The sequence below is a fragment of the Notamacropus eugenii genome, chromosome 2 (genome assembly GCF_028372415.1).
Source record: "Notamacropus eugenii isolate mMacEug1 chromosome 2, mMacEug1.pri_v2, whole genome shotgun sequence".
In the NCBI taxonomy this organism is placed as follows: domain Eukaryota; kingdom Metazoa; phylum Chordata; class Mammalia; order Diprotodontia; family Macropodidae; genus Notamacropus; species Notamacropus eugenii.
Genome location: NC_092873.1, coordinates 92,633,606 through 92,659,334, shown reverse-complemented (window position 1 = coordinate 92,659,334; position 25,729 = coordinate 92,633,606). Strand labels below are relative to the sequence as shown.

General features: G+C 36.0%; 1 protein-coding gene across 13 annotated transcripts in view; it reads left to right on the top strand.

The window, feature by feature from the left end:
- The window catches only part of FKBP5 (FKBP prolyl isomerase 5), a 162,996-nt gene that overhangs the window by 78,764 nt on the left and 58,503 nt on the right, over positions 1-25,729 (top strand). For 11 of the 13 annotated variants that reach the window (XM_072641864.1, XM_072641868.1, XM_072641870.1 and 8 more), the window contains 2 exons: positions 3,213-3,341; positions 6,009-6,153. In XM_072641864.1, coding sequence (XP_072497965.1) covers positions 3,237-3,341; positions 6,009-6,153 — 250 coding nt within the window. In that variant the 5' untranslated portion in view covers positions 3,213-3,236. The remainder of the gene's footprint in view (positions 1-3,212; positions 3,342-6,008; positions 6,154-25,729) is intronic. The other 2 variants (XM_072641869.1, XM_072641871.1) reach the window with 1 other exon arrangement.

Genomic DNA, 25,729 nt, shown 5'->3' with positions numbered 1-25,729 from the left:
CTCTGGGTTTTAGGCAAATCCTTTTGATAACATTAAGAAAAGACCCTTCTTTTTTTATGAGCCTTCTTTTCCCATGCATTTTGGCATATTTAAGATACACAAGTGCTGAGTTTTGTTAAATACCTTTTTATATAATGTGATTTTTATTTCTGTTATTAATATTATTAAGCTCAATATTTCCTTCTGTTGAATTCTTGCATCCTGGTATAAATCCAGTGAGATTATGGTGAGTATACTTTTGGATATTTTGCTAGAATCTCTTTGCCCAGTATTTCATTTAACATTTTCTCACCAGTATCTATTAATATTGCTTTGTTATCTTTTTCTGCATTATCCCTCCCTGGTCTGGATGTCAAGACATGTCACAGAAGAAGTTTGGTAGATTCATTCTCCATTTTTGATTAATTTAGTCTGTTTAAGTTAGAATGATTAATTCACCTTTTTTCAATTGATTAAAATTTTCGTTTCCTTATAATTTATAAAGAGTGTCTTTAATATTTCTGCATCAAAGTCAGCATGGTTCAATGGATAGAGAATCTAATCTTGGAGACAGGAAGACCTGGGTTCAAGTTCTGTCTCTGATGTATACTGGCTATATAATGCTGGGCAAATCATTTACACTCTTAAGTTCTCTAGAGAGCTCTCCAAGATTAAATTGTCAAGAGGGTGTCACCCTTCACTGGTATAGGGAGTTTTATCATCCAAGAATTCTTTTACCTATGAAATTTCAAATCTAGTTCAAGTCCCTATTCCTTTATGAGTAAATAACATAGGGATTATTTATTTTTTAAATGTTTGATAGAATTCACTTACAGATCCATTTGGACAAGGAATTTTTTCTTTGAGACCTCCTTTATGACTTCATTAGTTTTTCCTTCTGAAGCTAAAGTATTTATATTCTCAATTTTGGTTTGTTGGTAAAATTTGAATATTATATGTCTGTATCTATTCACCCTTTTCATTTATGTTTTCAGCTTTGTTGACATAAAATTCAGGTTACTGATAATTGTTTTTTCACTCCTTTCGTTGTGAATTTTTTCCCCTTTTGGGATTATTTTATATTCTTTTTAACTTATAATATTAGGGTAATTATTTGTTGATTTTGATTCCCCTTAAAAAAAAAACAACTCTTATTTGTAATCAGCTATTATGAAGGAGTCTATATATTTTTTCTTATTTATCTTTGTGTTAAAGTTGAGACTGAAAATACCACAACTGTCTTCTCCTTTGATCCAGAATATACAGCAGTGCATCTCTGGATTTTTCCCTAGTCCCAATACTCCCCATATCTCTGTCTAAAAGATATAGGAGCATTCTTCTCCCATGAAATGTTAATTTATGAAAGCTGGAGTAAATATTGTAGTCCAAAAAATTTTTTAATGCTTTTCCTTTCCTTACCTCCCTTTCTTTGAACTCCTCACTCCTTTAACATTGCTAAGATATTTTCTCTTCTTTTAATGAACCACAAACAAGATGAGAGTTTTTAAAAGTAATAGACTTATATAGTCTAAGAAATTTATAAACATTGATTTTTATTTTTGGTCTTTTCTTGCTGCATGTGTTCATTTATTTCTCCTATATTTCGTTTGTTGGAGTTTGCTTGTCAAAGGTCCTGTTCCCTTTAATTACTCACTTTTGCTAAAAGTACATATTTCATTGATTATTAAGTTCAATTTTAAGAGGATATTTTATTTTGAGATGCAAATTGTCTCATTTCCTTTTGTATAAATCCTCTATAAAACAAGAAAAAATAGTCCAAATTGTTCAATATGATTAATAAGATTACCTGTAACATTTGTTTTTAACATTGAAATTCTGAAACTTGATCATGTTATTTCTTGATAAATGTGGGGTTTCTTCATTAGCCTTTTATAAATTCCATTAATCTGTATATTGCCCTCTGTCTCAAATGTTTCCAAGGAATATCTTGCAGTATAATATTCAAACTTTCTAGAAATTTTACTTTTCTAAAAACCCTGTTAATCTATCTTTTCATATTCTTTCTTTAAGGTCAGTTGTCTTGAGCTGTATAGTTTTCATGTATTCTTCCGATCTTGTTCATCCTTAAATTTTATTCTCTCAATTTCTCCTCCACTTCTATGCTTTAAAATTCCAAATCTGTAATCTTTTTTCAGAAGATCTGTCTTCAAGAAATTGCCTCTCTTTTCTTCTAAATTCCTATTCTTTGCCTTTTTTGTTTCTTCTTGTAGAGCTCTAATTTTTTAACTAATTTCCATTCTTATTTTTTCATTTGATTTCCTTATTGCACTTTAGAACTGTTTTATGTTCTTGTGTTTATTCCCTTTCAGTTATCATTAGAGATTTTCTAATCAGTTTCTTTAATTATAGCATTTATTATTTGTGTTTGGACCTTTTTATTAGTTCACTTATCTCTTTTTTAAAAAAAATCAACTTTCTACTCATTGTTCTGGGAGGTTTTTTCCTCTGATAAATTCTTTCCTATCTCCTCTTTGCTTTTCTAAAAAGAATGTATTTCTTTTTATCTTGAGATGATTGAGAGATGTTGTCCTTAGATATTACCTTTCATGTAGCCATCTTTCCAAAAGTCCTTCCTGGGAAAGTTCTAGAACTTGTTATTTAACAGATGGCGTGTAACTATCCAGAAAACAATGTATGGTAATAACCCATGTGCTAATCAGCATGATTTTATCAAGGACAAGTTAATGCCAGACTAATCTTATTTTATGTTTTGACATGGTTACTAGATTTAGATGTGGGCAGTACTATAGATATAGTTTGCCTAAACCTTAGCTAAACATTTGATAAAATCTATCATGTTGTCCTTGTGGTAAGACTGAGTGATAAACTCTAGACAATAGTGCGTATCGGTCAACTCAGATTTGTTTGGATGACCAGTCCCAAAGGATAGCAAATAATGTCTTTTGGATGTTAACTTGGAGGAAAATCGCTAGTGAAAAGCCTTGCATATAGGTAGGCATTTAATAAATATTTGTTGAATTCTGTTATGTATACCTTAGATATGTCCTTGGCCTTAGTCTTGTTGAATTTTTAATTAAGTACAGTTTGGACAGGATGATCTGAGGTATGTTTAATTATGTGAGTAAATGCTGGTCCCAGTGAAGAAGTGTCAGATATTAGCTAGGAACAAGAGGTAAAATGGGTTCATACTTCATAGTTGCTTCTGAGCTAAACAATTTTTTTCTAGCTCAAAATGCAATTTTTTTTCTTAGTAGGGATTCTCCTCATAAAAGACAATGACTACTGACGAGGCTACCAAGAATGATGGCGAGAATCCAGCAGTTGCTCTTGCTGAACAAGGAGAGGACATTACTCCCAAAAAAGACAGAGGTGTCTTAAAGGTAAGTCCCTAATGAATAATGTTGGGGAAATATGCTTTATTCAGTATCTGAACATGTTTTTCTTAACTATTTTTGCTTGTGAGGACAGAGTGTTCATGGGACAAGGGAGACATCGGGAAATGTCTGTAGTGTTTTTAATATAGAAAAGCATCAGTTAATTTTTTAAAATTACCTAATCATATTTCATATTTTTCTCTACCCCAAAAATAAAATTTAAGTTTTTTCTTTGTAAACAAGAGCCATTCCCCACTTTGAAAATTATATAAGTTTACTAAAATTATAAAAAAGGAAAGTTTCAAGCAAAATTTATTTTAAACAAAAGTAAAAGAAATTTAGCAAAGTTCAAAATGAGTGAACTTCAATATTAACACATGTGGTATTCCTGTGTGAAGTGAGTTCTTGATAATCAAATAATCAACTTGCCTTTGAACTTAACTCTCCCATACTGCCTCATATTTAATATTATCTGACATTTTACAATACTTTGTAATTTAAAAATGCGTGTACATCATCCCATTTGAAGCTCATAGTAACCCTGTGTTGTAAACATTATCTTGATAAGGAAACTGAGTGGGTATAAGAGACTTTTTAAGGTTACATGTTTAAAATCTTCTAGTAGCGATGAAGTTGCATCTAGAACAGTTTTTTTTTTACCCAGTTAATGCTTTGCCCAGTACTCCACTGTTGTGTACAGTCATTTTACATAATTGAATTAATTTTCTTATCTATTTTGCTGGTAGAGAATTAACTGTACCTCATTTAGAACCACTAGGTTAACTAATTTGGTTATCTTCTTGTCTTCAGTCATAGCAAATGGAGATCTTTCTGAATGGGTTTTGTCCAGTTTTATTAATTTCTTAACTCTCTTCCCATAATTGTAGGTATTACTATTAACTTCTTGTACAAAAACAAGTTTTGGAAATTGTTAAGAGCTGTATGTGGCAGCAAATGCTGAATGCCTTAGATTTTTGTCATGATGTTATCTTCCCAAAACAAAACTAATGAAATGATGTTGTGGGCCCCTAAAGCTTTCTCAAGGTTTGAAGTTTCATCCTAGGAATTCTTACTTCTTACCCTGCTGCTTCATAATCAGTCATTTTGTAGAACAGTGATTTCAAATAGAAACAGGGCCACTAAACTGTATGTGAGGATCCCTGCTGGTTGCATATTGACTTAAAAAAACATGTATTAACATTATCTATGATGGATTTTATTTTTTATTTATTTGTTAAATATTTCCCAATTATATTTTAATCTGATTTGACCTCTGCTTGGAAATATCTGACACACCTCTGTTATAGATAACTAGGCATAAGATCATTTGGCCATAAACTTAGAGGTTCAGATACTTCTAACATAACACTTAACTGACATTCAGTATTTAAGATTAGAGCATACTTTTCCACCTGAATTGTAAATCTGTGAACGTGATGAGTAGAATGTCTGGATTGGATAGGTTAGTATGGTGAAACTTGTTTTCTCTAAAAGTTCTGAAGTGATTGTAAAGATTCTTTCCTTCCAGAATCTCAAAGATCTTGAACTGTTCATGTTTCAGAAAAAAATAATTTAAGATAAATTTACAGACAATTCTACTCAGAAAAGATATAAGAAGTGTTATCTTTGTTTTTGTTCAATTGTTTTTCAGTCATATCTGATTGTGATCCCATTTGGGTTTTCTTAGCAAAGATACTGGAGTAGTTTGCCATTTCCTTATCTGGCTCATTTTACAGATGAGGAAACTGAGGCAAACAAGGTGACATGACTTTCTCATGGTCACCCAGCTAGGAAATATCTTCCTGACTTCAGGCCTGGTGCTATATTGCCACCTAAGCTGCCCCTTAAAGTATTATGTACTACAGAATATTTAGTTTTTCATTCATGATTGACAGAAGAAACTATACCACCAACACAGCTAGAATCTCTTTTGTTTTCCCAGAACTGACCCAACACATTAACAGTCTCCTCTGCCAAATACAAAACAAATAAATATTATGGATTTTATGATTGCTAATATTTTTCAGTGTCCTTTTGGCATTTCCTTTACTAGAAGACAAGTTGATCAGTATACTGTACAGTTGTTAGACTCTTGTACACATGTGTTTTATTCAAATAATATGAAGTATAACTAGTCATACTAGGAAGTAGGACATTCTGAAATTTTAAACCTACTGGGAGAATCTCCAAGTGAGAAGCTGCTGTATTTGACTGGTGGAGGATGTAAAGAAAAGTATGCAATGAGGCTTTGTTTTAGGCATTTCTTGGATGTCCTTGAATGTTTTACTTTGTGGCTCAAATTGTATAGGAACTAATTCCCTGGTCTTTTGATTTGGGGGGATTTTATTTTGAGAAGGGAGGAAATGAGCCCAGTAGAGCTTGAAAGATTAATGACTCTTCTTTGAGATAAACAGTGCAACCTGAAAAGAGCTTAAACTGCAACATAAGGCGTTTAAATCGACGATAAGGAAGAATTTCTTGACAGCAAGGATTGCTGAGCAAGGTTGTGGTAAAAGCTGTTAAAGAGAGGACAGACATTCATCTCTAAGGTGGTTTAACTATAATTTTGCCCAAAGGATGAAGAAAAGGACTGGGTTCCTTTTCTTTCTGACCCTTATTTAATGATTAGAAGTAGAAACATACTTCTTATTTCTTGATGTCTGTCTTTTCTAGATTGTCAAAAGAGTGGGGAGTAATGAGGAAATGCCGATGATTGGAGACAAGGTTTACGTCCATTACAAAGGAAAACTGTCCAATGGAAAAAAGTTTGATTCCAGTCATGATAGAAATGAACCATTTGTCTTCAGTCTTGGCAAAGGTAAGAGGGCATTCTTCTGAGTCATAGATACACTTCTTAAATTTTTTTACTGATAATTTGGATAGGAGGAGGAATAGAGAGAGAGTAACCTTATTCAAGCAGATTTTAGAATCTTAGGTATGATGATCATTGTTTTCTCTTCAGATGCCTTTAATGTAATCAGCTTATTAATTCTCATTTTTCTTCTGACAAGAAAAGGGAAAAATACGGGTAGTAAATTTATCCCTGTATATCTAATATATGCTAGTGTTTGTATTCTATTATTATTTTGGTTCCTTCTTTCTATAGGCTGAACTAGTTGTTCTTGCCCCCAGGGAAAGTTCACTGAACTTTTTTCCCTATTGGATGTGGTGGGGGACAAAGGGAAATTCCCATAACCACCATCATTTCATAATTGAGTTTCATTATTGCCCCTTCCTTCCAAGTACCTAGAATTTTCAGTTTAAGGACTTTGGCCCAAGCGTAAGAATAGCTAAACACCAACCTGAGGATTGAGATGATCTATCCCACACCTGAGGAAGAAAATGCTTAATGAAAAACTGATCAATTGAAACCATCCCTGAGCCTCCATTTACATTGGCACCAGGAAGTATATGCTCTGGTAACTTCTTCCATCTCCAGTCCTGTTCTTCCCTTCTAATTGCCTTTAATGGGCCCTTTCTATATCCTGTGCTTTTGTTGTCTTCTGTTTGTAGGATTGGGAGCTTCATAATTAAATTAGTATTTCTTGTGAGATTAATCTTTTTCATTGTATTCTTGTGCCTGAATGACTTGGCAGCCTAGGAAAAATGAAAAAGAAATGCTGATTGCTTATTTAATAGATTACAGTTGTTTTCTGAAAAAAATTTCCAAAAATAATAATATATTCAGTTTCTCTCTACCTAATAACGACCATGGTCCAATTTATATCTTGTTTCATTTGGGTTCTTATAAGCACAAATGTGTCTCTTAATTGATAGAACCATAAAGTCTCTTATTCTTTGCATTCCTTTTCTCCAATATCTTCTTCCCATGAAATTTGCCTCTTCAGGGAGTTAAGCATAATTATAGTAGGATCGTAGCTTTAGAGGCAGGAGAGACCTTAGTGGTCATCTTGTTCATCCCTTTTACTTTGCAGTTGAGGAAAATGAGGATCAACGAGGGGTGGTGACTTGACCAAAGTGATGCAGGGTAGGAAGTGTCAGAGCCAGAATTTGAAGCTAAGTCCTCTGACTCCAAATACAGAACTTTTTCTACTATAAGAATTCCTTTCATAGCCAAGGTCTTAACAAGTAAACTATACTAATTCCATTTACTTTCTTTCCTTTCCACATTTCTCAGAAAATTCTATACTTACTATTAAAGATAATCCCTTAATTTAACTTCTCTAAAGATTTGAACAAAGGGAATTATTTTTCTGAGTAGTTCTTTTAAAAAATGCTAACTATAGGAGAAAGGAAATATTTAACTAAAGTTTTATGTTATAGTGGATAGAATTCTGCTTGAGACTTGAGACCTGGGTTTTAATTCAAGCTTTGTCACTATCTACATGTGTAACCTTGGAGAAATCACCCCACTCCTTTGGGCTTTATTTTCCTTATCTGTAAAATGGAAGATTTCCTAAGATCTATTCTAGCTCTAAACTTCTGTGAACCTTTCTCTAATCTCTTTTAAAGACAAGAATGAAAGTGTACGAAGAAGCAAACCTTCTTTTCCTCTTCCCCATAAACAGACCTGTATTTCACTTACAAACTCAAATACCCTCAGGCATTGCTAGTAAGATAATGTGGGGTTCCAGTGTACCTCAGATGAGCTCCATCACCATTGACTCCCTACCAGAAGATACATTTCCATGACCACAGCAACATGTATTTGATTAAAAAGAAATTCAGACTATGCCATAATTTAACACATAGATTTGCGTGGCATTAAAACTTTCACTAGATCCCATCATCCTCATTAGCTTTTGTCCTTAATCTCTCTTCCCTTTCTCAGCTAAATTCCTTGAAGAATTCATCTATGCCAGCTACTTCCACTTCCCTCATATTCTTCTTAATTGTATACAGTCTAGTTTCTGGTCTTATCAGCAAATTGATACCATTCTCCAAAGTCAGCAGTGATCTCCTAATTGTGGAACCTAATGACCTGTTTTCCAAATCATTATCCTTCTTGACCTCTCTTCAGTAAATGACACTGTTGAACACTCTCTTCCTGGATAGTCTTACATTCTTTGATACTCCTTTGTCTTTGTTCTCCTCTAACCTATCCAGCCACACTTTAGTCTCCTTTTCTCATTCGTCATCCATGTCATACCCCCCAACTGTTTTAATTAACTTAGTCTTGATACTGAGATTAACCAATTAAAATCCACAATGTCCCCTAAGCTCTGTTCAGCCTCTCTTTTCTTTCTACATTCTTCTCACCTGGTGACCCCAGCAGTCATCATCTCTATGCATATACTCAGCTTATCCTCTAGTTCCTACATCACCAGTGGCCTAATTGGACATTTCAAACTAGATTTCCTGGAAACATCGCAAAGTCAGGCTATGACAGAACTCATCACCACTTTCCCAAACCCATCCTTTTTCCGAATTTCCTTATTGTAGTCAAGAGCACTACCATCTTTTTAGTCACCTGAGTTCTCAACCTTGTTACCATTGCATGCCAACTCTTTCTATTCCTTCCACTCTGTCCTCTGGAATTCCTATTCCATAATTTGCAGATTTTCCTATTTTCTGAACCTCTTCCTCTCATTCCTTTCATCAACTTCCACTGGCAGAGACCTAGCTTTCACCAAATGTATTCCATCTTTCACTATCCTTTCTAGCACTGGTTGTACCTTTTCTCATAATCTCCATCACACTTATCCTAAAGGGGGAGTTGGGATACTACTTAATCCTTCCTACCACTTGCAGACTTTCTAGGTGCCTCCATCACTCAGGAACTGCTCTTCCTTTAAAGTTCATTCTATCGACATCTTTTGTCCTATTTAGGTCATGGTGGCTCTTGCCTACTTCCCCCTTAGTTAATCTCTTTTCTTTCTTAAGGAGTTCAATACTGGATTCACTGTCTTTCTTTTTTCCCCAATTCCTGCCCTCATTTTTGGAGACTTCCATATTTCTATTGATATTCTTTCAAACCCTCTATCCTCCAAGGCCTCAGTCTCCTCAGATCCCATGACCTACTCTTCCACTCCAGCTCATTTCTGTGCAGGGTGGTCAAAAGGTCACACTTTGGATCTCAACATTACCTGAAGTGATTAAAAAAACAAACAACTCTGACGTTCTTCTCTCTAACCATAACTCCCTACCATTCCATCTCTCCCTATACTTTGTCATCATTGTTCAGTCACTTCAGTCTTGTCCAACTCTTTGTAACCCTTCTGGAGGTTTTCTTGGCAAAGTTGAAGAAGAAATTTGCCATTTCCTTCTCTAGTTCATTTTACAGATGAGAAGGCTGAGGTAAACAGGGTAAAGTGACTTGCCTGTGGTCATACAGCTATTAAGTGTCGAGGCTGGATTTGAACTCAGAAAGATCCACTGAGTCAGCTAGCTACACTCTACATTACCCCCTAAATCTATTCTTTCTTCTCATTGATATCTCCAGTACCTCTACCCATCAGTACTTCTTAGACCATTATGACTGCTATTTTTTCCCTCCTTAGTCTTGACATTGTAATCAACCAGTTCACATCTACAGTGCCCTCTATTTTCAAATTTTTTGTTCCTTTGCCTTGTTGCTGCTTATTCCTTGCCAAGCTTCACAACCCAGACTCTTTGTTATTCTACCATCTACCAGTTCTTTTCCTACTCACCTGCTGCTAAATGGAATTGGGAGAAGTCACATACCAAAGGTGATCCACTATATATTCGTTACCTCACTGTAGCAGGGCAATCCTTTTATTCCTCACTAATTGATTCCGTCTCCCCAGAGAACTTTTACAAACCTCTTCATATCTCTCCAAGCCTCCCATACCTCCCCTATTCCACATTACTTCCTTATTTTTCCTCTCCTCTTCCTCTCAAAAATCCCTTGTCATTACCCCCAGTTTTCTCCTTTTCCAGTTTCTATATTTATGCCCTTGATCTCTTCCCCTTCTCTCTTTTCTAGCAGATTTACTTCTCAATTATCTCCTCTTCCTCTCTCATATTTAGTCTCCCCCATCTGAAGTTCCCTTCTTTTCTAATTTCAAATATGCTGAAGTCCACCTCATTTTTATTTCTGATTTCATTGCTAGTCTTTCATGACACTCCTTCCTCTGAGTTCTCTCTTTACTTTTCTGACTAATCCTTCTCAATCTTATTTATGTGTTTATCATTCATATCACAACCCCTAATTATGATGTGTACCCACAAGGTCTGTTCTGGGAACTCTTCTTTCCTTTTTCCCTATCAGGAACCTCATCAGCTCTCATAGATTTAATTATCATTTCTGAGCAGATGATTCACAAATCTATATATCCAACATGAATCACTCCCAAGACTTAGGCTTATGTCAGCAAATGCCTCTTGGACTTTTCAAACTAGAAATACTATAAGAATCTTAAACTCAGCATATCCTAAGAAAATTTCATTATCTTTCCCCCTAAAACCTCTCTTCTAAACTTCTCTATCGAAAACAAATTTAGGTTGAGGTGGGAAAATGGGAGTGTTCTAAGATGGAGAGGATTCCAGATCCCCTGAATATACTCCATGAGGGGTTGGATATACACCAATCTACTAGGAGATGACATGAGAATCCACAGAGGAAACCTCCTCAGAGTGCTGCAACATGAATAGCAGGCTGGGGCATATTCTATGCAAAGCAGAGAGGGCAAGGATAAAACGCAGCTCCTGGAACCTTTGGAGCAGTTACAGTACTCACTGCTTGAGCTTGGCAGCACCCAAACCCATCCTGAACCTTTCCTGAGATACATGGATGCAGAAGAGTGACTTTGTGGTGTTTTATGCAGTTCAGTACAGCTTTTCCTACATTGACCATACAGTGGGACATCCTAATGCCCAAGTTTATGCCTGACACTGACTTGAGAGTGAGTAGTTATAAGGTGCTTTCTGTGATTTAGCACAACAGTCTAAGGCCTAAGATGAGGCAAACTTAAACCCAACAGTTTCTAGCCTCAAAAAGAAAAAAGCAATCTCTGAGCATTGGAAGGTAGGGTCCCAAAGCTGAGAAAGGCCTTAAATAAAATACAGTCCAAACCTTCCCTGAAACTTGTGGCTAGATCCCTGAAACAGAAGTGGGGATGGGACCCCTACACTCAACTTCCATTTCTGGAGTTTGACCCAAATACTGGCCACCTCCTAATCTCTCCTCTTAAGAAAACCAAAGAAACTCCAAACGCCAGGAAGAAATACTTGGTTTGAAAGACTTCCAAGGGTAGGTTTTTTAAGCCTTGAAGAAGACAGTGATTCCACAAAAAGTCCAGCTAAAGCCTTGGAACTTCAGGAAGACCTAAAGAAAATGAAACAAGAGATGGAGGAGGGAAAAACTAGGGAGTTTTTATGTTAAGTGTGTTAAGGAAATTTGGCACTTTAGAATAGATGGTGAAAAACTTCACTTACGAACTGAATGCCTTGAAAAGTTGAATAGACCAGAGAGAAAATAACTGTATAAGACAACCAGGATTATCAAAAGAAAACCAAAAGACTGAAGAAATCTAAAAAATATAATATTAAAGACAACTGGCCTAGAAACTCAGGTCAAGGAGAAAAATAATCTAAGAATTACCCAACTTTCTGAAAACTATGATCAGGGGAAAAAATAGTTCAGGAAACTATGAGTGAAAACTGCTGAGAAATCTTAGAAAGAATCAGAGAGCAGATTGAAAATAGAAAGAATCTACCTATCACCTCCAGAAAAAACTACAAACTGAAAACTTCCAGGAATAGCATAGCCAAAATCCAGAGCCTCCAGCTCAGCGAAAAAATTGTACACATAGCAAAAAAGGAGTTCAAATGCAAAGGAGTCACAATAAGGATTACATAAGACTTGGCAGTTTCCATTATAAAAAAGAGAGGAGAACTTGGAATATATTATAATTCCAAAAGGCAAAAGGGAAAGATTTACAACCAAAAATATTGTTGTTGTTGTTGTGTTTGTCCTTCATTGCTGAAGAAGACCATAACATCCAGAGAAATGATGACATGACTTGACCTTGACTTTGGTTTGAGTGAGGGAGGGCTGTGCAGGTCACCAGCCTCACTTCTTCTCCAGAGCCATCTGAATCCAGAGACCTGATATTCATCAGGATGACTGGAGATGACCCAGGATGCAATGGGAGACCTTGGCCCCTTTAGGCCAAGTCCTATTCAGGCACTCACTTAGAGTGAGGTAATGCCCAATCATTGAATAGGCCTGTTTAAGAAGTAGTCTCATTAAAGACGCCTTTTAAAGAGGCAAAGAAAAATAAAGACATCAGATGGGAGGGAAACAGCAACAGTTACCACTGATAATCACTCTGAAGCCTGGAGGGTCCAGAAGAGAGCCCGTAGACAGCGGCCCAGTGTTGTCCAGAGTATGAGCTTCAGGGTGCAGTAGGTTTAAGGTTTTGGGAAATGAAGGGAAGGGAAGGGATAGGAAGGGAAGGAATCTAGCCAGTAAACCCCAAGTTAACTGGGCATTTTCTGGCCCTTCAAATTTACCTTCCTTTAGAGAGGAGAAAGAAGGGGAGGGGAAGACAGACAGGGGAGGAGGAGCTGAGTTACCGAACTAGCTCAAAGGAAATGACAATAGTGAGACATAAGAGATGCAGCTAAAGCAGTTGAGGAGAAAATTTATATCTCTAAACATTTTTATTAAGAAAAGAGAGAGAACAAATCAATGAACTGAGCACACAGACAGTTTTTAAAAACCCTCAAACAATCACAAATCAGGAATCCCCAATTAAATTACCAAATAGAAATGATGAAGATTAAAGAAAAAAATCAGTAAAAATTGAGAGCAAAAATCCATTGAATTGAGAAATAAAAGTAGAAACTTTTTTTAAAAAAAATTAACCTGATTTTTAAAGGGAAGGGATAACTGAGTTGTTTATAACAAAAATGATAACTGAAGAAGAAATAAAGGAAATTATCAGAGTATTTTTTCAGGTACATGCTAGCCAACTGACAACTTAGAGGAAATAGGTGAATGTTTACAAAGAATATAAAATACCTAGATTACAAAATAAGAAATGGACTATTTAAACTCAATATCAGAAAAATAAAGTGAACAATCCATTAATCAGCTTCCGGGGAGGGGGGACTCCAGGACCAGATAAATTTGTGTTAATTCTGTTAGCTTTCAAAGAGAAATGAATTCTGTTACTAATATTTTCAATAATGAGAGAAGTCCCCCTTCCACTCTCTTTCAACAATACAAGCATGATCTTGATGCCTAAACTAGGGAGACGCAAAGAAGAGAAGGACAACTAACAGACCAATATTCCTAATGAATATTGCACAGAAATAAATAAACAGAATATTAACACGTAGGCACCAACATTTTATAAAGATTATCCATCATGATGACCAGGCTGAGTTTACATCAGTAATGAAGAATTAGTTCAACATAGGACTAGAAAATATAATAAACTATATTAATGTAAATAATAAAAATCATTAATACATCCACACATTTTTATGAATTCTAGAAATCACAGGAATAATATAATAAATAGTACTTTTTTAAGTTCAGTAGCAAATCTTGTATGAAATGAAGAAAAAATTAGGGGCCTTTCCACTAAGATCAGGAGTAAAATAAGAATTTACATTTTATCCCCACAACAATTTGCATAGTGCTAGAAATACTAATAATAGCAATAAGGAAAAAATATATTGAAAGAACAAGCCTATGCAAAGAGGAAACAAAACTATTACTTTTTGCAGATGATATAATGGTGTAGAACCCTAAAGAATCAACCAAAAATTAATTGAAATAATTAATAAATGTAGCAGTCTCAAGGCATAAGATAAAACCACATAAATGGTCAGTATTCATATATACAGCATAGCTAACAAAACCCAACAGGAAGTGCTCAAAAGAGAAATTATATTTGAAATAATTACAGAAACTATAAAATATTTGGGAGTCTATATAGTAAGATTCACTCAGAGCCTATATGAATCAAAGTATAAAATGTTCTTTACAGAAATAGATCTAAATAATTGGAGAAATATTAATTGCTTGTGGATAGAATGAGTCAATGTAATAAAACTATAATACTAATTGAATTGATTCTTTCAGTACTGTTCAAATCAGACATCTAAAGGAATATTGTATGGACACAGAAGAAGTAATGACAGTTCATATGGAGGAACAAAAAGTTATGTTTGAGATAACCAAGCATAATAGTAAGAGGGGAAAAAAGTGGAGAGGAAGGGGATTTTTCAATGCCAGGATCTTAAATGGTAAAGAAGTAATTATTAAATGATTTGGTACTATTGGGGGGAGGGTAGAGAAGGAGAGGGAGAGAGAGGTGTCAATCAGTGGAACATATTAGGTATATAACACACAGAGGATAACAAATTCAGCACCATAGTTTTTGATAAATCCAAAGACTACAGTTTTTGAGGGAAGGACTTAGTATCTGACAAAAAACTACTGGGAAAACTGGACATAGTCTGGCAGAAATTAAGTTTAGAATAACAATAATATACTTAGTTAATCAGAGTTCTAAAGTCTTTCAAAGTTTTCTCTTCTGTTGTAATTATTGTATAAATTGTTCTCCTAGTTCTCTTCTTGCTTTATATCAGTTCAATGATTCAATAATATTCTATTATATTTATGTACCACAATTTGGTGATTCCCAATTTAAGAACACCCTCTTAGTTTCCATTTTTTGGCTACCAAAAAAAAAATAAAAAAATAAAAACTCTACTATTTTTGTATATGTAGGTCTCTTTTCTCTTTCTTTGATTTTTTTGAGGGGGCATTACATAGCCTTAGTATATGCTATTCCCCTTCCGGCACTTTTCAGTTTAGCCAACAAGACAAGTTTCACATAAGACACTCTGTCTCCTCCATTCTTTGTACGTTTGATCAGGATGTCTCCTATTACTGAAATGTATTCCTCACTTCCATCTCTTAGAATTCCTAGCTTCCAGTTTCCTACACCAAAAAACCTTCTCCTGTTATTCCTTCCTGCTTTCCTTCCTTCCTTCCTTTCTCCTTTCCTTCCCTCCACTTAAGGACTGCCTTTGGCATGATTTCCCCCTTGCCCCTCAACCACTAATATCTCTACCCTTGAAGTACCTTTTATTTATTTTGTATTCTGAGACTATCGCCTCTATCTGGAGGTGAGTAGCATGTTTCATCATGAGTCCTGTGGAATTGTGTTTGGTCATTGTGTTGATTACAATTCCTAAGGCTTTCAAAGTTGTTTGACTTTATAATATGGGCATACCTTGGAGATATCGCATTCAATTCTAGACCACTGCAATAAAGCCAGTATCTCAGTAAAGTAATTTACATGAACTTTTTGGTTTTCCAGTACATATCATGTGGTTCAGAGACCACCAACTCAAATGAAAATCAGAGACTTTCCACGGTAGAAGCAAAGCAGCAAGATTTTATTACGATCTCGCGAGAAAGGGCATCTCATCTCTGATAAGTAATCAGGAGAGTGAGGCGCTTGCAGAAGGCGAGAACAAAGGTTAAATAGTCCTAACGTGGAAATCTCCCACCCTCCCTGCTGGCCATTACTCCCATTGTCTGGGAGGCAGGCTCACAATCTAAATTTGGCAATTTACCTTAGAAATAAAGAGCAAGGAAGTAGTAGAACAACCAATGTAAAGCTAATGTAATACTCATAACCTTATTTGGCATGCAGTACGCCAAGGTGGCACTCCAAGCGGGGTTAAGTTTCAGGTTTCTTCACATAATTTCCGGGAGATAGAAACTTAGGCCTAATTACCTGCTAGAAGCCTATTGTCAAGTACTGAGAAGTCTTCACTGACTCTTTTTCACTCAGTATGAAAGTTGTATTTATGCTGTATTGTATAGTATATAGTCTATTACAAGTGCAATAGTATTATATCTGAAAAATAATGTACATACCTCAATTCTAAAATACTTTATTGCTAAATAAAATGCTTGCCATTATCTGAGCCTTCAGCGCATCATAATCTTTTTGCTGGTGGAGGCTCTTGCCTTCATGTTGAGAGTTGCTTTGCTCACTGATCAGGGTAGCTGTTAACAGCTGAAGTTTGGGGTGGCTGTGGCAACTTCTTAAAATAAGACAAAAATGAAGTTTGCCACATTAGTTGACTCTTCCTTTCACTTAACACTTAGAGGCCATTGTAGAGTTATTAATTGGCCTAATTTCAATATTGTTGTGTCTCAGGGAAGTGGGAAGCCTGAGGAGATAGGGAAAGAGAGGGACAGGGAATGGCCCAAAGGTAGAAAAATCAGAACAGATGCAACATTAATCAATAGATTAAGTTTGCTGTCTTATATGGATGTGTTCATGGCACCCTAAAGCAATTAGAGTAGTAATGTCAAAAATCACTCACCCAAAGTTCACCATAACTGATATAATAATAATAATGATAAAGTTTGAAATACTGTGAGAATAAACAAAACATGACACACAGACATGATGTGCCCCTGTGCTGTTCTTTCTTCCTTCCTTCCTTCCACATAGGATATCACACCTTTACCTATGGGTGCTCTTCACAAAGGGAATGTAAATTTTAATCTCTGAAGCTATTTTTTTCTCTCAAAGACCAGCCTTAACCCCAGATCACCCTAGTTGTCACTGATTAGCCAACAATAGTCCCAGGTCAAACCCTACTTAGTCATTGTTTGGGTCCTCATTGGACCCAATTGCTATCATAAATAGTGATTGTTTCAGTTTTGGCCAAAAACCCTGAGGGGCTTCCCCTCCCAGATCATTTTTTTAAGAGGTCATTCTTTGCTTCATTTCTTATTAAGCTTTAATTACCAAAAACTGAGACCTATTAAAAACTTTTTCTTGAAAAGACCAAGGTCCTTAACTACATCCTGGGCCATCTCCGGTCTTCCTGATCTATATCTAGCCCCTGGACCCAGATGGCTCTGGAGGAAAAAGTGAGGCTGATGAGTTTGCACAGCTCTCCCTCACTTAAATCCAGTTCACTTACATGTCTGGCATCACTTCCCTGCATCATGCTCCTCTATGAGAATGAAGGACAAACAGCAAGCAAGTAATTTGTAAAAAACACAGTATCTTCCAAGTGCGGTAAAACAATGTATGCCTCTGTTGTTGTCTCTGTATAAACTTCTCCTGGTTCTGCACACCTCACTTTGCATCAGTTCAAACAAGTCTTCCCAGGTTTCTCTGAAACTATCCCCCTTCACTTCTTATAGCTCTCTCATGATAACATCACAATTACATACCATAATTTGTTCAGCTAGTCTTCAGTTGATGAGCATCCCCTTGGTTTCCTTGTGCTTGCCACCTCAAAAAGAGCGCTACAAACATTTTTATGCATCGTTAGAGTTGGTTTGCTTATGATTAGTCCTTCCCTTAATCTATCCTTTCTTTTCCTCTCCTTTCTTTCTTGTCATTTGATCCTGCTTCCCTTTTGAGTGAAATGTAATTTTGTACCCAGCTGTATTTTTCCCTTCTTTGACCAGTCTAAATTAGAGTGAGATTCAAGTTTCATCTGCTTTCTTGACCCCTTCCTCTTTGTTTATAAGATTTCTATATACTCATCCTAACTGTACACAGAGATAATTTTCCCCATTCTTCCTCCCCCTTTCCCTCTAGTGTATTTCTCTTCCCTTCCCTTTCCATTTTTCTTTTAAGATCATCAAGTTATAACAGAACCACTCCCAGGCCTTTTTTCTAATATAAATGACACCTATAACACCTGAAGATAGAATTCTGAGAATACTCATGTATAATCTTCCCATATTAGAATGTAAACAGTTTATCCTTAAGTCCCTTATGATTGCTCATTTTTGTCTTTTCATGTTTCTCTTAACTCTTATGTTTACATTTCAGAGTTTATATGCTTGGAAGTCTTCTATTTCATTAAAGATTGATTCCTCCCCCTTCTAGGATTACATTATTATTTTTTCCCGAGTGAGTTATTGGTGGTAAGCCATCCTTTGTCTTATTGAATATTTGTGTTCTGGGCTTCCCATTTCTTCATAGTGGTGACTCCTAAATCTTGGGAACTGGATTGTGGCTCCTCAGTACTCGAATTCTGACTGTTTCCAGTAATTTTTTTTTGACATAAAAACTCTGGATTTTGGCCATTATGTTTTTTATTTTGGAATTTCTTTCAGGAAGTAATCAGTAGATTCTTCCCATTCTCATTTTACCTTCTGGTTCTGAGAGTTTTGATCAATTTATTATGATGATGATTTCTTGAAATATATGTCTAAGCTCTTTTTTCCCCTTTCAGTGATGGCTTTCAGGTAGTTTGATGGTTTCTTAAATTATACCTCCTGAATTTGTTTTCTAGGTCAGGTTATTTTTGCAATGAGATATCTTTCTATTTCCTTCTATTCTTTCAGTCTTTTGCCTTGATTTTAATGTTTTTTATTATGGTTTGGAGCAGTTTTCTTCCATTTGGTTTAGTCTGATTTTTGGAAATGTTTTGCTTGGTTGAGGTTTTGTATCTCTTGTGCCAAACTGTTCGTTCCTTTTCCAATTCTTTTCTTACATAGCTCCCATTTCTTTTCCAATTTTTTTCCTCCATTGCTCTCATTTCATTTTTAAAGATATTTTTAAAAAAAAATTTAAACTCTTGCTTTATCTTTTCTAGAAATTCTACTTGAACTTGTTTTTCTTTGAAAACTTTAGTTGTAGATGTTTTGTAGACATTCTTTTCTTCTGGGTTTGTGTCTTGTTCATCCCTGTTACCACAGTAGTTTTTTATGTTTTGACTCTTCCTTCATTTAGCCATTCTTCTAGCCTACTTCCTGACCTTGGACTTTATGTTTGGGCTGCCTCTGTGTACTTCTAGAGGGGACATTTGGGCTGGTTCTGCTGATGCTTTATTGGGGTATTGAGTATTGCCTTATTATAGGATCTGAGTGGACAGCTCAGACCTGCAGACTTTCTGTGTGGCTGCTATATTCTGATCTAAGACTGATTGCTGTCTTCCTGCTTTGAGCTTTGCAAATTTTTTATTTTAGTTTGAGTCTTTGGGCTCCCCCTCTTTGGAGTTTCAATATTCTGCTGCTAGATTTAGGCAGTGTCAGCCAGCTGGAAAGACCTTTTGATTTAGGGTGCCAGAATTGCAGGTTCCTCTATGTTTTGACATTCTTTCCCTAGTTATTTTGCTGTTAAGCTTCAGGCTGTGCTAGAAGCTTCAATTGAGACCCCCACTCTCCTTTGATCCTAAGGTCAAAGCTACTTGTAGCTGCTTGCTTCTAAACTTGTTCTTGGCTCAGTATTCAACCTAAAGTGGAATTCCTTGTCCTTCAATATCATCCCTAGGTATAGGTCCCTTCCTCAGTCTGCCCTGGACTTGTGACTAGATAGTAAACAAGAGAGCTGCCAGATGACTGTTATTCATGTACCTTACACAAATCTAGGCCATTCTGTGGCATTTAGGGCCTTTACCTGCCCTGATACACACCTCCTCCCTGCACTTGACACAGCAAATCCTGGGGACCCAGTCCTCATTATCCACAGATCTCTCAGATCTCTCATAATAGGAAATATTCCTATTATGTCATCAGCTGAAAAAATGACTGGCTGTGATTTTTTTTCTTAGATTTGAAGATAAGGTAGAGGACTTGTGAAGATCTCAGCTGTAATTCTTTCTGCTACTCCACCATCTTGTCCCTGTCTTTCTCCATAATGCCTTTTTAAAAGAAAAGAAAATATGATATAATATAGCATTGGACTTGGAGTCAGAAGATATGGGTTTAACTAAAAGATTTTATTACTTGAGTAACAGTAGGCTTCAGTTCCTCATCTGTAAAATGAGCAACTTGTTCTACCTGGTATGAGGATCTTTCTAGCTTTAAAATGTATAAACCTTTCTACACTTTTCATCAAATATTTATTTGAATTCTTGTTTTGTGTTATTAGATCTAAGGTACTCATTTATGTTGTTTCTTGCCATATTTTGTCTCTCCGTTTAGCTTGCCACATTTTTATTTAATTAAATTCAACTAACATTTATTGAGGATTTACCATGTACAAGGTACTGTGATGTATATTGGAAATACCAAGACAAAACCTGAACTATACCTGTCCCCTAATGTTTTAGTGAAGGGTAGAGAATCAGGAACATACAACATTTATGCAAGTTGAATACAAATAATTATATTCCCCATAGTGCTTCGTTCAAGTTTTGTATATACAGTCCTTAATCAGCAAATATTTATTGAAGATCAGTTTTTTTGTCTATTACATTGGTGGATAAAATGAGTCTAGAAGATACAAACTCATGAAGTAATCTGCTAAGCAATATATGGTGGTGGTGGTTGTTCATTTGTTTCAGTCACGTCTAACTCTTCGTGACCCCTTTTAGAGTTTTCTGGGCAAAGATACTGGAGTAGTATGCCATTTCTTTCTCCTGCTCGTTTTACAGATGAGGAAATGAGGCAAACAGGGTGAAGTGACTTACCCAGCCAGGGTCACATAGTAAGTGGCTAAGGACAGATTTGAATTCAGATCTTCCTGACTCCAGGCCCAGCACTGTATCCACTGTGTCAGATCATTATTTGGTACACAGTAGGCATTCAGATACTTCGTAAATTAATAAAATGTAATGTTTTACTGAACATATAAGCAGGAAGTAATCAGGTCCTGATTATCTTCAAATGTCTAAATATTATACCTTCACTGCCACAACTCTTGCTTTCAGATTTATTGATAATTGTTAAGAACAACTCCGCTTCTTTTCAGCAGAAAGTCAGCATGATGTTAGTTTCAGGCTCATAGGCCTCATTAATTTTTTTCTTCTACAAAGGTCCTACTTTTATGTCTTAAATGTTGAGGTGACTTTTTAGTTCTCACTCTCCATGTCATGAAACGTAAGCTTTGTCAGGTGCTACCAAACTGAAGTGGCTTCAAGTATAGCCAAGAAGCAAAGTATTTATTTCTTCTCTGAGGACCAACCTGACTAATTTAGCAAGGTTCATTATGAGATTGGCCACAATGGTGATGAATTTTTCAAACCAGCAATTCTTAAATACCATGCTTCAAGTCACAAAATAGTTGTGTTATGTGTCAATACAAGGCATACTCACAGTGGTAAAATCTCAGATCCTTGAAGTATTGAAATTTTGGAGAAAAAAAATCTTTTCATTTCATACTGATAGCTTTCACTTGTGCATTATTTTCATTTCCAAATATAGCTCCTCCCACTCCCTTCTTGAAAGAGCTATCCCTAAGAACCAAGAAAAAAAAAGGGGGAAAAGCAGTTTAGCAGAACTAATAAATATGACATTGAGTGCAATGTTTCACATCCATCATTTCTTTTAGCATCATCAGCATTTAACCAAAGAAAGTCTTGATAGAAATTATTTGATCTTCAACATAACTCAGCAAAGAACTGAGTTAGTTATAGGCTTGTGCTATATACATTTTGACACTCATACTCCCAGTTTTTATCTTGTAGATAGAGAACACTTTGAAACCAAAACACTTAACCTCCCTTCCTCTAGAGAAAACTTGAAAATGAAATCTGAAAGATTATGGTCTGATGCCAGCATCAAGTGGGTTGTAGGGAGGAATTTCAAAGAAGATAGAACAGGAAACTGGACCATTTCCCAGTTCTCCTGAATCGAGACTTCATAGTATAGTTCCATCTATTTATTTTGAAGTAAATTCCAAGAATATCAGTCAGACCCATATTCAAACATAAACCAAAAAACACATTCCAAAAGCCAAATAGAAATGATTTATGATGATTATATTTACTCATATAAGTGTTCTCATTCTTCTCCAACTGATTCTTTTCCTCCAACCTGGTATTTTATCATGGAAGGTAGGTAGGTAGGTAGGTAGGTAGGTAGATAGATAGATAGACAGATAGATAGATAGACAGACAGACAGACAGACAGAGTGAAATAGAGATGTACCATGTTTGAGGTACTGTACTAAGTGCTGGAAATAAAAATTCAAGCAAATAATACCTACTCTCAAAAAGCTTGCATTCTAATGAAGGAAAACAAAATATAAAAAGGAGCTGAAAAGGTGGAAGAAGGTCCAGGAAAGAAAGAGTACCCTGGCAGTGGCAAAATCTGGGTAATAATAATTGAAGAAGTATGAATAGAACTTGGCCTTTTTCCTTGATTCCCAGTGCTTTGATCAGGTCTTTCTTGGCTTTCCTGATGGTGATGACATGTAGGGTAAGAATTATGTGCCTGGAACACTGAGAAGTTAAGCAGTTTACTCAGGGTCACACAATACATATTTGCTAGAGGCAGGATGTGACCCTAGGTCTTGCTGACTCTTAAAGTTGGTTTTTTGTCTACTGTACAATGCAGCCTCTCATCTATATATTATTCTTATATCTGTATAAGAAAGTCAACATATGGGTTGTTATTCTCTTGGTTGCCTTTTTTTTTTTTGGTATTAAAATGGCACAACATTTCACACACACACACACATACACACACACCCCTCTGTTTGGTATCTTTCCTTCTTTCAGGTACCCTAGTGAACTGTTACCTTGGTGTCGTTGCAATTGTATCATAGATAGCATAGATCCCTGAAGTAGAGTACCTTTAGCATAGACCACCTTTAGGTGCACAAAATTTAATCTGATTTAATCATTTAAAAGTTGCATTTCCTACCAGTTATCCTTTCTACCTTCTCTGTAAGCTCATCAGGGTTTATTGTGTTAGAATCAAAGTATGGTTACTCACATTCTTTGGTGGTGCAGAGAGTTTGGTATAGGTTTGCAGATCTATCCCGTCCTTCTTCTGTTTGTCATCCTCACTTCATCTGTTAAGTGTCCTCGGGATAATTTTGCTTCATTGGGGCTCTTGTCAAGCTTTCATTGAATTGACTTTTGCTCTGTAATGCTTCTCTCTGTTTCATGAGGTAATGCTACTTATAATCTTCCACTAGTTCTTTTGATAGAGATTGTTTCATTCTTTTTGTTTTGTATCCCTAGCATCTAGTACAGTACCTGGAACATAGGAGGTACTTAATAAATACTTATTGATTAATTGATCCTTCTCCATAAAATATTCATATAAAATGGTGTGGCTGCCTTCAACTAGAATGAAAATGACATTAAAACTCTTCCTCCTCCTTCTTCTCCTCTTCTTTCTCACCATCACCACCAGCATCTTCCTCCTGCTCCTGCTGCTGCTACTTCTCCCCTATTCCCTTGGAGCAGACCATCCTGGTGCCTCTTTTGTGAAGTGGCAATTGAGGAGACCTCTGAACTCACCATGGCCAATGAAAAGCCAAAGGAAGGACTCAAGACTAAAAACGACTACATTAAGTTGAAGGTGGCAGGGCAAGATGGTTCGGTAGTGCAATGTAAGATTAAGAGGCACACACCACATGGTAAACTAATGGAAGCCGATTGTGAATGCCAGAGTTTGTCAATGAGACACATCAGATTCCTATTTGATCAGCAACCAATTAATGAAACAGATCTACCGGCATAGTTGGAAATGGAAGATGAAGATATAATTGATCCACTCCAGCAGCAGATAGTAGGCACTTACTAAAAAGAGAATCTACAACTCTATTCCAGAACTGTGCTCCCAAGGAAAACAATACATTCACAATTAGAAAACCAAAATTTGGTTCATCCACGTCCTGACTACAGCAGTATAGTTTTCTCCCTTCTTTGATTCCCTTCCCCCATTCCTTTATTGTACATAAAGTAATTGGTGTATGTGCACAGGCATAATACGTATTTTTTTTAACTAAATGAATGATGGTCTGTTTTGATCAACATCAAATGGAAATGGAGAGGGGAAAAAACAAACTGGTTCTGTGAAAATATCCCTTTTCTCCATTAGTGGCATGCTCATTCAACTTTTATCTTTATATTCCAGTAAGTTATTTTGCCCTCACTGTTTAACAACAACAAAAAAAATCCTTCCATACCTTGTTTGATTGGATACTTTCAGTGTTTTTCTTTTATCATCGTAAAACCAAGGATGATTTTATAACTTTTTTGTACTTAGCTGTTACATGTAGGTCAACCTCTGTCTCTCAGTAGGAATAAATTACTATAAAGAAATTGATCCTAGATGGTTTTCCTTTCATGTCAAACAGCTTGTTGCTTAAATAAACTTCTTGTTTATAATTTTAAAAAAATGACACTAAAGTTAGCTACCACAATAATGGTAAATTATTTAAGTGGAAAAGGCTACAAGCCAAGACTCAAGTGGAAGAAGAATTGGTGTGCGACTTTTTGTTCACAGATGACTGTGCACTCAGTGTAACCTCTGAGGCTGACATGTAAGAAAGTATGGATCAGTTTTCTTCCTTTTTGCTAATTTTGGCCTGACAATTAATATAAGAAGAAAACCGAGGTTCTTCTCCAGCCAGCACTGTACCATCCGTATGTGGAACCATCAACCAGTGGAGAAATTTTGAACACTGTAGTTATGTTCACTTACTTTGGCAGTATACTTTCCAGGGATGTACACAAAAATGATGAGGTTTATTCACATGTTGCCAGAACTAACTCAGCATTTGGAAGGCTCTGAAAGAAAGGGTGGGAAGGAAAAGGTATTAGGCTGCCTACCAAACTGAGCTGTTGTACTGACCTCACTGTTGCATGCCTGTGAAGCCAGAACAGTCTACCAGTACCATACCAGAAAATAGAACCACTTCAGCTGAATTTTCTTCAGAAGATTCTGAAGATCACCTGGCAAGACAAGATACCAGACACTGAGGCCCATTCTTGACCTGAACTGCCAAGCATTTGTACTCTACTTCAGGGAGCACAATTCCAGTGAGCTGGCCACATTTTTCAAATGCCAAACATACATTTCCCTAAAAGACTGATTTTACAGAGACCTCACATGAGACAAGTATTCACATGGAGGCCAAAAGAAGATACATTTTCAAAAAAAGGGGGGAGATGCAAAGACACTCTCAAGGTCTCACTAAAGAACTTTAGAATTTATTGTGAGACATGAGAGACACTAACATTGGACAGTTGAGCATGACATGCCCACGTCAAAGAAGGCAATTAAAAAGCAAAACAGAAATGCTGTAGCTCAAAAGAAACATGAGGTGTGCAAACTTAGTAACATCCCCACTTCAAATGTTCACATGAACTATTGGTCCCTAATCGGTGTTAGAGCCTTCCAAGCTCATATTGGTCTGATCAGTCACAGCAGGGCACAACGTACATTCACCCTGATATTGTGATGTGATTTTGGTCTTCTTTAAGTACAAAGAACTACAACAAACAAACAATTTATGCTCCCAATCTATTGTTTTCCTTTAGTTAGATTTGTTACCATGGATTCAAGTTTTTCTGTTCTGCTGATTATTTCTGCTAAGCATGCCATAAATTCTACTTTCACAATTCTTATTTCTTTTTTAAAGCATTCTGAAACATCCTGATGTGGTTTGATGATTTCTTCTGTGGAAATCCACAGAATCCTCTGACTTATTGGGTGCTGATTTTCCTTTGTCCTGCAACATTTATTCAAAGAAATCTAGATTCATTCAGCTAATTTG